The sequence below is a fragment of the Eupeodes corollae genome, chromosome 1 (genome assembly GCF_945859685.1).
Source record: "Eupeodes corollae chromosome 1, idEupCoro1.1, whole genome shotgun sequence".
Classification (NCBI taxonomy): Eukaryota; Metazoa; Arthropoda; class Insecta; order Diptera; family Syrphidae; genus Eupeodes; species Eupeodes corollae.
In genome coordinates, this window is record NC_079147.1 from 98611644 (window position 1) to 98623688 (window position 12045).

Consider the following 12045-nt stretch of genomic DNA (forward strand, 5'->3'; position numbering starts at 1 on the left):
AAAGACAAGAATTTAACCAAAAAGATTACAAAATTTACAATTTTTAGAGTTTATGTTGGGCCGTGGGCCATTCTCCAGTTGGAGTAACTTCTCATGAAACTTTACGTATCGACCAGACCGTCCATCTGGTTTGGTTTCACTTCCATGGAAACCATTCTTCTTTTGAAACCTGAAACGAGACTTGGTATTTTTTCCTCACGAAAATGACAGAGAGAACCATGGTCAGAAGGACTATGGCCGTCCCGCTCTCTCTCAATCTCGTGTAGAAGTGGATGCAAAATGCATCATTTTCTTTTTTTTATTAAAATTAAATTTAGAAAGAACTTGTTGCGTTCATTTATAACGCAACACTTTTCAAAAATTTGAGATAATAGCTTCTAACTAATTTTTACTTCTAAGAAATATTGTTTGTAACATTCCATCAAATTTTGAAAAAAAAAATTGAATCGACAGTTTTCTTACAAAAAATAAAACTCTTAAAAAAAAACAATACTAAAAGTTGGTAAAAATTGATTTTCAACTCAAATAGCTTTTCAAATATTAAAAATATTATCTTTAAACTTATTTTATTTCACAGAAAATATTGTTTTCGATATTCAGTAATTTTTATATAAAAATCCAACAGTGTGTTTTTTCATAAAAAATAAAATCTACAAAAAATAGTACGCAAATTTGGTAAAAATTGATACGAGTACATATAAGTTAGACAAACTTTTAAGCAAGACAAATCGACAGACGGGATGGGAAGTTATCAGTGTGGGTCGCATCCCAGTTTTTTTCTTTCTTTAATTTTACCTACAAACGTTAGTTTTTTATTGTTCTTTTCATTGGAGCATTCTGCTAAAATGAAATCGCCTTGATTTAAATTCTCGTAACTCAAATCAAATGATTCCTTGTTTTCTAATTGTTCTGTTACTTAGAGTTCTTCAAACGAAGAATCGTTTGCAAAATTGAATTCAAGATCTGTGTCATCATTAACTGAGAAGGTTTAATCTGAACCCGAGCTAGATTCCATTGATTTCTTAGCTCTGGTTTGCTGTTAGGAGGTTTTAAGGCGTTTAATTAAAGGCAGAATTGGTGTTTTTTTCAGACTCTTTTGGCGTTTTAAATAGGCATCTTCAATTTAATTGTTTTCAGGGGTTTCGGTAAGTATTCGCAACTTTCCTTTCTTTCGACCTTCAGTTGTGTCTTTCCTTGGTGCAGCTTCCGGATAAGACCTTGCTGGAAGATCTCCTTCATTCGACCATGGTTCAACATTTTCATTAGTGACTTCAGCAGACTCAGTCAATTTCGGATTTGTGAAAATGGAAAAATGCCTGGCTTAGAAAAGCCAGAGGTTATATTCTTTTGAGTAAAGGAAGCCATGTACGCAGTGTTTGCAATGAAAGATCGTGCATTCTTATTGTGTTGCCGGGATTGTTAAGTAGCCAGTCGTTTTTTGATATCGATAGTTTTAGCTTAAAGGGTCCCAAAACAGCAGTATTAAGAGGCTGAAGTCGATGAGTGTAATGGGAACGGAAAGTAACTATTACTATACCATGATCACGGGAAAAGTTAATGGTATCAATTGTGCAATGGCTTTCATTATTATCTTATAAAAGTAATATCACGTCTGATTTAGTACATCTTGAAGATTTCTGAATATGCTCAAGAACTTTAACAAAAAGTCCTTCAGTCATCCAACCACTCGTTGGGCTGTATGCGTAACCAACGCTACTAGTTGGTGCTCCATTAAACATTGTGTCATGAAATCTAGCCCGCACTACTTTTGCACTTACAATAGTACACGTAGTAATTAATCGGCCCCCGGTTCCATCCAAATTGAAAACCCGATCAGCTGTAAAGTTAAACTTACAGAGTGCTCTCTCATAATTTGAATGAAATTCTTCAGGATTCTTCTGGACAAACTTGTATTCTCTGGTTTCGTATTGAATGCGTTGAGTGACGCTTCATAAATCCATGCAATTCGAGCCATTTGATTTTCTCTCCATGCCTTGTGACATTTTTGCAACAATGTGGCATATTCAAAAGCTAATACTGGAGCATGTATTTTGATCAGTCCGTAATTCATCTTCGAGCTTCGTATCAAATATGTTTCAAGTATCTTTTGTTCAATATTAGTAAAAACTCGATGTGTTGAATATATTTGTTAATTTTGGGACACCCTTTACAAACTCTTGCAAACTAAAAAACCAATAAAAAGTTCAAACGATACGCACAATGCTCCCATTTTATGGTAGATGTGGTGGCCCTTCACAGTTGACTCTTTAACGTTTGATGGCCAAATTTGGGACGACCGGTTCAATAAATAATCAGCAAAGACCCGTACGTTCAAGGAACGAAAGATCGGCTGAAAACATCGCCGCAGTATATGAAAGTCTACAGCAGAACCCAAGGCAGTTTATTACTCACCGTGCCAGCAAAAGCCACGATTGACATTTTGCATGAACGATTTGAGGGTAAGGTGTTCAAATGGTAGACATGTGCATTCAAGATCACACAAGCGTCCACAGGTTTTTCTCAAAACCAACCTCCGTCTATCAACTCCTACTCTCAACTGCCAGTGGTGAACATCGGGTGCCTAGTACCGCAACTGGAGATTGGGTTCCAACCCCAGTGGAAAGTTGTTGGGGGCAGCAAACGAGAGAGGTGTTTCCACTAAGGCACCTCGCCTTATTCAGACGGCAGCGAAGGAATTCCCGAGATAGAATCAACGGTTACCTCTACAGTTGCAATAAGGTTGAACTACTTAGTAAACACCTTAAAGGGCTTCTTCGACTTATTCGGAGCACTTGCCTATAAGGAGCGGTTTTATCCGGCTCCCCATCCTTGGAGTTATACTTAGGATCTGGCCCTCCAGGTTGGGGGCTGTGCCGTCAGGGTGACTTCCTGGCCACCTAAAAGCTTTCATTGTTGCGAAGCACCAACAAGCCTCGGATACGGACGGATTTACTGTTGACAACCAACACAAACGATTAAAGGACAACGAACTTCGGATATACACGTGGAATGTTAGGTCCCTTAACAGACCATGAGCAGCCGAAAAATTAGCGGAGTCCGCTGAGATGGCCCGGGCAAAAAGAGGATGAAAAACTGCGATATTTACTATGGTGACTGCAATCACGAAAACCAACAGCGCTTATTTGGATGCGGCTTCGACATTGGAGCCAGACTTAAGCAAGAAGTCTTGAGCTATAGGTGCATCAATGAATGAATGATATGCGGGACTTCCACACCAAAGATATGTTCTTCGAGTTCTTGGACAAAACATATGAGCAGTGCTCTAGCTACGATATTAAAATAATCCTGGGCGATTTTAATGCCAAGCTAGGAAGGGAAGATATCTTTTGGGTACATAAACCTAGAACCGAAGGGTGCAAAGACGAAAGTGAAAACATCATAGTGGAACCGCAGTCAATGCTGAGGATATGGAAGGACCACTTCTGCAGACTGTATAATGGCGACGACGTTCTGAATTCCGCTGTCAGGCAGGATGATCCATTCAACATAGACGACGAAAGAAAACATTCCCGTTCTCCCGACTTAGACGAAGTAAAGATTGCCATATCTAAGCTGAAGTCTAATAAAGCCACTGGAGCGGATGGCTTAAATGCCGAGCTCTTTAAAGCAGCTGCAGATAAGTTGGTTAGGAGCATGCACCAACTTATCTGTAAGATATTGTCGGCATAAAGCATGCCCGATGAATGGAACCTCAGTATTGTTTGCCCGATCATGAAAAAAGAAGACCCTCTAAACTGCACTAACTATAGAGGAATCAGTCTACTTACCATCGCCTATAAAATCTTCTCTGCCGTAATATGTGAACGTCTAAAGCCCATCGTCAACAACTTGATAGGTCCTTGTCAGTGTGGTTTTAGACCAGGAAAGTCCACAGTTGATCAAATATTCACATTACGGCAGATCCTGGAAAAACCCAAATCGACACCCACCATCTTTTCATCGATTTCAAGGCCGCATATGACAGCATCTTCAGGGACGAGCTGTATAGAGCCATGTCTAGTCCCTGCCAAACTCATCCGTTTTTGTAGAATGACCATGGAAAATTATTGCTGCTCCATAAAGGTTATAAACAATTTAACAGAAACTTTCGATGTCAAAAAAGGTTTTAGACATGGTAATGCGCTGTTATTGAAAGAAAGATTAGTGCAGAGCTCACACGTCAACACTAAAGGCACTATCTTTCAAAAGTCTGTCCAATTACTGGCATATGCTGATGACATTGACATAATCGGAAGAACTCAGCGTGATGTCAATTTGGCTTTTGTGAGTATTGAGGCAGAGGCGGCAAAAATGGGTTTAACGGTTAATGAGGGCAAAACAAAGTACATGCTGTCGTCAAGAAAGGACATACAACACCGACGTCTTGGTGAAAACGTCACCATCGACAGACGTAACTTTGAGGTAGTCAATTATTTCGTCTACCTAGGCTCCACTGTAAACGCAGAAAACAACACCAGCGCTGAGATGAAACGAAGTTTTACTCTTGCTAACCGCTGTTTCTTTGGACTAAGAAAGCAATTGAGTGGTAAAGTCCTCTATCGAGGGACCAAAGTGTCGCTATATCCCCCCGCTTATCATCCCCATCCTGCTATACGGTGCAGAAGCATGGATTACGAAAAAACGGATGAAAGCACCTTGGGTCGCTTCGAGAGAAAAGTTCTTCGAGTGATCTACGGTCCCGTATGCATTGAAGGGAAGTGGAAGAGAAGATGGAACGACGAGCTGTACGGGCTGTACAGCAACGTAGACTTAGCCAGAAGGGTAAAAGTCCAGCGACTTAGATGGCTGGGTCACTTAAAGCGCATGCAAACCAATGCTCCGGCCCGTAAATTCTTCGAATCCGCACCCACAGGACAGCGCAGTAGAGGAAGACCGCGGATCAGGTGGCGCGCACAAGCGGAATCGAAACTGGAGACATCTAGCTAGGGACCGAGCTAGATGGAGAAGTTTGTTGGGTGAGGCCCTAGTTCACACAGGACTGTAGCGCCACCTTAAGTAAGTATGTAAGATTTGAGGGTAAGGTTGTCCCTCGCAAGAGTGATGTGAATTGGCCGCCCAGATCATGCGATTTGAACCCCCTAGAGTTTTTCCTGTATGGTTTCTTGAACATAACACAGGCCATGGCCCATATTCAGGCGGATTTATGCGGAAGAGTCAAAATCATACAATCGGCACTCATACCCTTTTAAGATGCAGAGACAATATTTAGAATACCAAAAGGAACAATGAAAAATTAACTTAAATAGTTAAAAAAAATTTAACAACAATTAGGTTGCGTGAATAGGACAAAATAAGACTTTGTCCTTATAGCAGATCAATGGCATTTAAAATCACACAAGTTCTAAATATTCGTGGTTAGCCTTTCCATGAATGGAAAGAAAATATTTAAAAAAGCATGCAAAATGAGAGACTTTCAATTTCGGAGGGAATTTATTTGACTCTGAAAATTCGATTGGATTGTATAAAAATTAAAATCATGCAAATTACAGTAAATAATTTCATTGTACATTCCAATATAATAAGGAAACATTAATATTAAACAATTTTAATAAAAAGAATGTAAGTTTTAAACAAAAATAAAATATAATGTTTAAATTTAAGGAGACCCTTAAACCTACCCTTCATGGCGCCTAAAGTTCATTATCCTCAAGTTTTGACAGGCATAAGTACTTATTAATGATACTGATTGTTTACACTTCTGTTTTATTTTCTTCAAAGGTTTCGATACGTAGACAATTGTGTTTAATATTTTAGAAAGGGCAGTAAGCCCAAACCAGCCAACCATATACGCCAAGTTTAATCCTGTACTATTCATAAGTTCAACTTGTAAAGGTGCTTTAAAAATAAATAAATATCAAGAAAAAGTTAAATAAGGAAGTTTTTAGCAAAAGTTAAAAGTTGTATTAAAAACCTGAGGTTAAATTCCAATTTGCAAATTTATAATTAACGTAACGAGGGCAATGTTAGAAAAACCCTTTAAATTCTTATTTTTTCTTGTAAATATTTTTAGATATTCACCCATGATGCATCCATACTACATGAAGTTCCCAGTCGAAGGTGTCGAACTGCAGGATAATAAGCATTTATGCAATTCATCAATATGTCAAATAGAACTTGGAACGTTGGGAAAGAACTCATCAGGAGTTTATAGATGCGAGGTTTCTGGTGATGCTCCTCATTTTAAGCTCACAACTAAAGAAGCCAATATGACAGTGGCTGGTAAGTAAGTTTTTCAAAAGTTGTTAAACAGGTCAAAGGAGAGTTAAAATTTTCTGAAATTTTGGCAATCCAAAGGAAATAACTTCAATAATTTTTCAATGATAGACAAAATATTTAATTTATAAATTTTGTATTTAAAAAAAAAAAACAGCTTTGCCCACAAACAAACCTCTCATAGCTGGATTCCAAAACATGTACCACTTTGACGAATTTGTAACGGCTAATTGTTCTTCAGATTACTCAAGTTCTCCCGTAATTCTATCCTTCTATATAAATGGCGAATTGGTAAGGATTTTTATTTATAATATTGTTTTAATTTTGTTTTACTTAAAAAGTGTAATTTATTATTTTTGTGCATTGGTAATCAGGCTTTGCCAGCGGAACTTCTTCCACGCCAGGAAATCACATTTACTGCCCATGATTACCTTCTTAGACGTCAAGTACTTCAAATCAACTTCTATGTAAATGGACCGCGTTTCATACACTATCGGAAGATTTTGGAACTTAAATGCGTAGCAGATATCCCAAGCTATCCACACCTGAGACTAGAATCCAAGGAAACAGCAATTCTAACGCATGATCAAAACCTAAACAATCAGATGCTTCTTAGCACAGGTTTGTAATAAAAGATGTTTTGATTGCTAAGCAAATATAATAAAATATTTATTTTTTAACACCAACAGGTGAACGAAGTGCTTCTTCAACTTCTGTGCTAGCAATAAGCATTCTAGTCTTACGACTTGCTCTATCTATCATCTTTATTCAGACTCAAACTTTTAGCTAGTCACTCACTAACTCACTCAATCACTCCGAATGCCAAACAAAAAATTTAAAATAAATGAATTCAAAAATCCGTATAAAAGGTTTTTAATTAATTTCTTCATAAAAAATTATATAAATGTTCAAACCAGGATGTTGTAGTTAAACATCATAAACTATAGCCAAAAATTAACTGAACTGATGCGGCGCGGAGCGGAGCGGATCGGCGCAAAGGAAGAAAAGAAGTGTTCAAGGTTAAACAACAAATCAAGGGGTTCACAGGGGAATTTTAACTCATAAGCACTTTAAAAAATAATATAAATCAAATTTACATTGAAACACACACAAAATACTTATCAAAACAGACATTTAAAGGATTTTCAAAAAAATTTAAGTACATAAATAAAAATATTATTATTTGTTCAAAAATTATATTTTGTATAAATTAAAAAAAAAAAAAACAAAAATTAAGATCAAATCGGTCCTGATGTGAAATAAAATCTATGAGACAAAAATGTAAAAACAAAAATCTGAATAGGGAATGTGTTATTATATTTAAGATAAATCAACATTTTGTTAAGAATTTGTGTTTTTTATTACGTAAGCATTTTAATAAAAATACAATTATTTAAAAATGATGTTTTTTTATTTCTACCTTGGAAAGACATTTTATTAAACAGGTAACCAAAAAATTCATTCAAAGTGAATGTCTAAGGCGCTACTTCTGGTAAGGTAAGTCTTTAAGGCAATCATTTATAATAATGTAAAGGACCTGAAATCGATACCACAAAATTAAATTAAATTACCAGATAAGGGTAAAATCTATCAAACTTAAGGAAAACTCGTGGTTTATTTCGAGCTGTAAAGAGTTTATTAGGATCAAAGATTTAAGCTTCCGGTTTAATAAAGCTAATCCCAATGAGAAAAACCGGAATAAGTTCAGAAAAGCTAGAATTGTTGATTTGATGCTGCCAATGAGTGATATGACTAGTCCAGTATACCCGAAAGCGTAAAAGATTCTATGTGATGAATCAACTTTCGCACTTGTTTAGTTCCTAGAGTATTCCTTGAAATTCAAATATTCGCTGGCCCGGAGAGTATCCCTCATATTGTTCTGAAGAAGTGTTCTTCTTCGCTGGAAAAACCACTCCGTAAGCTTTTCCATCTGTCTTATTTTACAGCTTTACAATTGTGTGGAGACCTATACCACAACACGACCAGGAGAGTGGATAAGAAAGAGCAAACATCTTAGATCTTATAAATAATTAAAAAGGTATTTTGAAACTAAAACAAGTGTGTTATAGTTATTGATAACTCGGGTCTATACATTAGCGACGAGGTAAAAAAAAAGAGAAAACAAATTTATTTTATAATAATATAATATTTACAAAGTGATTGCAGACTCTGTGAAATAAAGAGTTCGCTATTTTGATTAGAAAGAGTCCATTTGGTGGGGAAATTTAGGTGTGCACATTCAATTGAGAAAAAAAAGTGATGCACAATTAATTGAGCAAGGAAAAGGGGGCACATTGAATTGGGCCAAATAAATTTAAAAAAAAGTCTTATTTTGTAGTGTAATCACGCACATTGGATTGTGCTTAATCACATTAAATTGTGTAGGTAGTCAAAAAAAAAAAAGGCGCGCATTCAATTGCGCTTGATAAAGTCTAGATCTATAATTCGAGAAGTCATAGAATATACAAAAAAATGAGTGAAATCAAACCATTTTTATGCGACGTCATTGATAAAGCCATTATAAGATCTGAATGGGAGCGATGGTACCGCTCATTATCTCTTTATTTGGCTGCAGAAGAAATAAACGACTAGGTCAAAAAGAGAAACAAGATTTTGCACCTATGGGGCCCACAACTCCAGGAGGTAGCATATAATAAACCAGGTGCTATTGTAGAACCAGGGGATGATGTTAATGTTTTTGGGGTTTTGGTGGCTTAACTAAACGAATACTTTTCTCCACAAAGGAACTCTACATTCGAATGTCACCTATTTCGGGCTTTGAAACCAGAACAAGGTGAAAATATTAGTAAATTTATGGTCAGATTAAGAAATCAGGCGGCAAAATGTTCGTTTGGGGTAACAAAAGAATAAATTTTGGCAATTAGTATTAAAGATAAGGTAATCGATTCTTGGGCACCAAATGATCTAAAAAAACGACTTATAGAAAAAGAATATTCGTTGTCAGAGATAACTGAAATGGTCCAGGTCCACGAACAAATTAATAATCAATCTGAGGTAATGCTTCCATCTATTTCTACTGCGTCTGTCAATAGTATCACTTTTCGAAAGGGGGGTAAAAATGAGGAAGACGATTGTAGTAGATGTGGTCGTCAGGGACATTCAGGAAAATTACCTAACTGTCCGGCAAAGAATGCCAAATGCAACAAATGTGGCTTGATCGGCCACTTTGTGCGGAAATGCAAGACAAAATCAATAAAACGCTAAAGAAATGATGACAACGAAAGATTTTCAAAACGGCCTAAATCTGGGTTTTCTAGGGTACGTTTCATTGAGAACGGAGGAGGCGAAAATGAGAGCGAAGATGAGAATCAATTGGCATAACAGGGACATGAACGAAATTATTGAGTGTCAAGTCGGTGGGCATCATATATCAATAGTCATTGACTCAGGGTCAAGGTTTAATCTCTTAGGGAATCTGACTGGCAGTTACTAAAAAGCTATAATGCTGTGATGTGGGATGTTAGAAAAGAGACGACAAAACAATTTAGGGCTTATGCGGGTGATGAATTGCTCAAAATTAGGGCTGTTTTCGGAGCTCCGTTATGCATTGCAGAGCGTCCTGAAGTGATTGCTTCATTCTACGTGGTTCAGAATGGGAGACAATCGTTATTAGGACGAGAGACGGCAGAGAAGTAAGGCGTTTTGAAACTAGGGCTTGATGTTAATTGTCTCGAAAGTCAAAGCCGTTTCCAAAGATTAAAGGGATCAAAATTAGTCTGTCTATCGATACATCTATTAAACCCGTTCAGCAACCTTTATGTCGAGTCCCAGCTGCCTTAGAAGATAAAGGACCAAGCTCTTGGATCTCACCGATTGTGGTAGTATTTAAGAGCGATGGCGAAATTCTGCTCTGCATCGACATGCGACGCGACGTGCGAGTGCGGCAATACAAAGAGAAAATTTTCCACTACCGACATTTGAAGCGTTAATGACAAAGTTAAAAGGTGCCAAATTCTTTTCAAGGCTTGACGTAGACATATCACCACCTTTATAACGCACAAGGGGATGTTTAGATACAAGAGGCTTTTGTTTGGTTTAAACTCCGCCCCCGAAATATTTCAAAAAGTTATGGAAAATCTTCTTGCTAATTGTGAAAATGCTTTTAACTATCTAGATGATATCATAGTTTATGGTCGTACGGAGAAAGAACATGATGAAAGCCTAAAGGTGGTACTTAATATTTTCAAAGACTTCAATGTTACGCTCAATAAGGAAAAATGCTTGTGGAAAGTACAAAAGTTAAAATTCTTAGTACACATCCCATCGACAGAGGGTATAAGCCCAGACCCGGACAAAATAAAGACAGTACAAGAATTTTGCCCTCCACAAAGCAAAGAAGAGACAAAAAGCTTCCTTGGATTGGTGACATATCTTGGAAAATTCGTCCCAGATATGGCTGATGTCACGGAACCACTTAGGTGTTTGATAAAGAAAGATGTCAAATTCGAATGGGCAGAATCTCAACAAAAGTCTTTTCAGAGATTAAAACAGCTTCTAGCAGATTGGACCACTCTCTCTTACTTTGACTTAAAAAACCGCATTCGACTTATAGCTCATACCAGCCCAGTAGTGTTGGGGGCAGTTTATTCAGTTTGAGAACGAAGTACCAAGGGTTACATCATTTGCGAGTAAAAAACTATCCCAGGTGGAGAGGAGATACTCTCAAACGGAAAAGGAGGGCCTAGCGTTAGTATGGGCAGTTGAAAGGTTTTCATACTACCTAGCAGGAACAGAATTCGAATTGGTCACAGACCATAAGCCACTAGAGGCAATATTTAAGCCTACATCAAGGCAATATTCTATTAAGAGGAACTAGAATCGTAATACGCATGGCACTATGTTCTAGAATTCTGGAACTTACTCACGAAGGCCACCCTGGTGAAACAGTAATGAAACGGAGAGTTCGATCCAAAGTGTGGCGGCCATTGGTAGACAGAGATGTCGAGCAGTTTGTAAAAAAGTGCCGAGATTGTCTCATTGTTTCGAAGTCTAGCCAACCAGTCCCCATGGACAGACATGTTTTTCCCGACAGGCCTTGGTCTAACTTAGCAATGGATTTGCTGGGGCCTTTGCCCAATCACGATTATATTCTAGTTGTAATTGACTACTACTCCAGATACCAAGAGTTTAAATTCTTAAAAAAGATAACTTCCAAAGATGTGATTAACTTTTTGAAAGAGATATTTTGTAGACTAGGTTATCTAAAGTTTATCACGGCGGACAACGGACGCCAATTTGTCAGCGAAGAGTTTAAAACCTACTGGAAAGATAACAACATTGAGCTAATAACTTCACCACCTTATTGGCCACAAGCGAACGGGGAAGTGGAGAACATGAACCGTCAGATCGTAAATCGCTTGACGATAGCCCACTCTAACGGAAGTGATTATAAAGAAAAGATGCAAAAGTTCAATCTTATGTACAACGTAACTCCCCATGGCACAACAGGAAAAGCACCATCGGAGTTACTTTACAATCGAACAATCCGCGACAAAATTCCTTCAATGCTGGATATAGAGGAACTAATGCTTGACTCGGAAGCTAGCGTTCTCTAACAAACTTACTCCCAACTTCGATCAAACGGAATTTGAAGTGATTGACAGGAAGAAAAGCGAGGTCACGGTAAATGCTGGAAACAAGGTGTTTCGACGTAACATTAGCCATGTTAAGAAGATACCCACTGGTTCCAACGTGTCAACAGATGTGAATGATAATCCGATTATCACGACCACCACCCCATCAGCAGCAAAAGAACAAGAAGCGCCAACTGATGTCAAAGGTAGTGATCAG

At 37.6% G+C, this 12045-nt stretch overlaps 2 protein-coding genes across 2 annotated transcripts in view; both read left to right on the forward strand.

Moving 5' to 3' along the window:
- Window positions 1-7600, forward strand: part of LOC129943155 (uncharacterized) — a 32459-nt gene extending 24859 nt beyond the window's left edge. The window contains exons 3-6 of the mRNA XM_056052418.1: window positions 6032-6240; window positions 6392-6525; window positions 6609-6855; window positions 6924-7600. Of these exons, the coding sequence (XP_055908393.1) occupies window positions 6032-6240; window positions 6392-6525; window positions 6609-6855; window positions 6924-7024 (691 nt within the window). The 3' untranslated portion in view covers window positions 7025-7600. The remainder of the gene's footprint in view (window positions 1-6031; window positions 6241-6391; window positions 6526-6608; window positions 6856-6923) is intronic.
- A 3484-nt stretch (window positions 7601-11084) lies between these two features.
- Window positions 11085-11810, forward strand: LOC129941950 (uncharacterized protein K02A2.6-like). Its single transcript, XM_056050733.1, has one exon. The coding sequence runs from the start codon at window positions 11085-11087 to the stop codon at window positions 11808-11810; it is 726 nt and encodes a 241-aa protein (XP_055906708.1).
- Window positions 11811-12045: the final 235 nt, after the last annotated feature.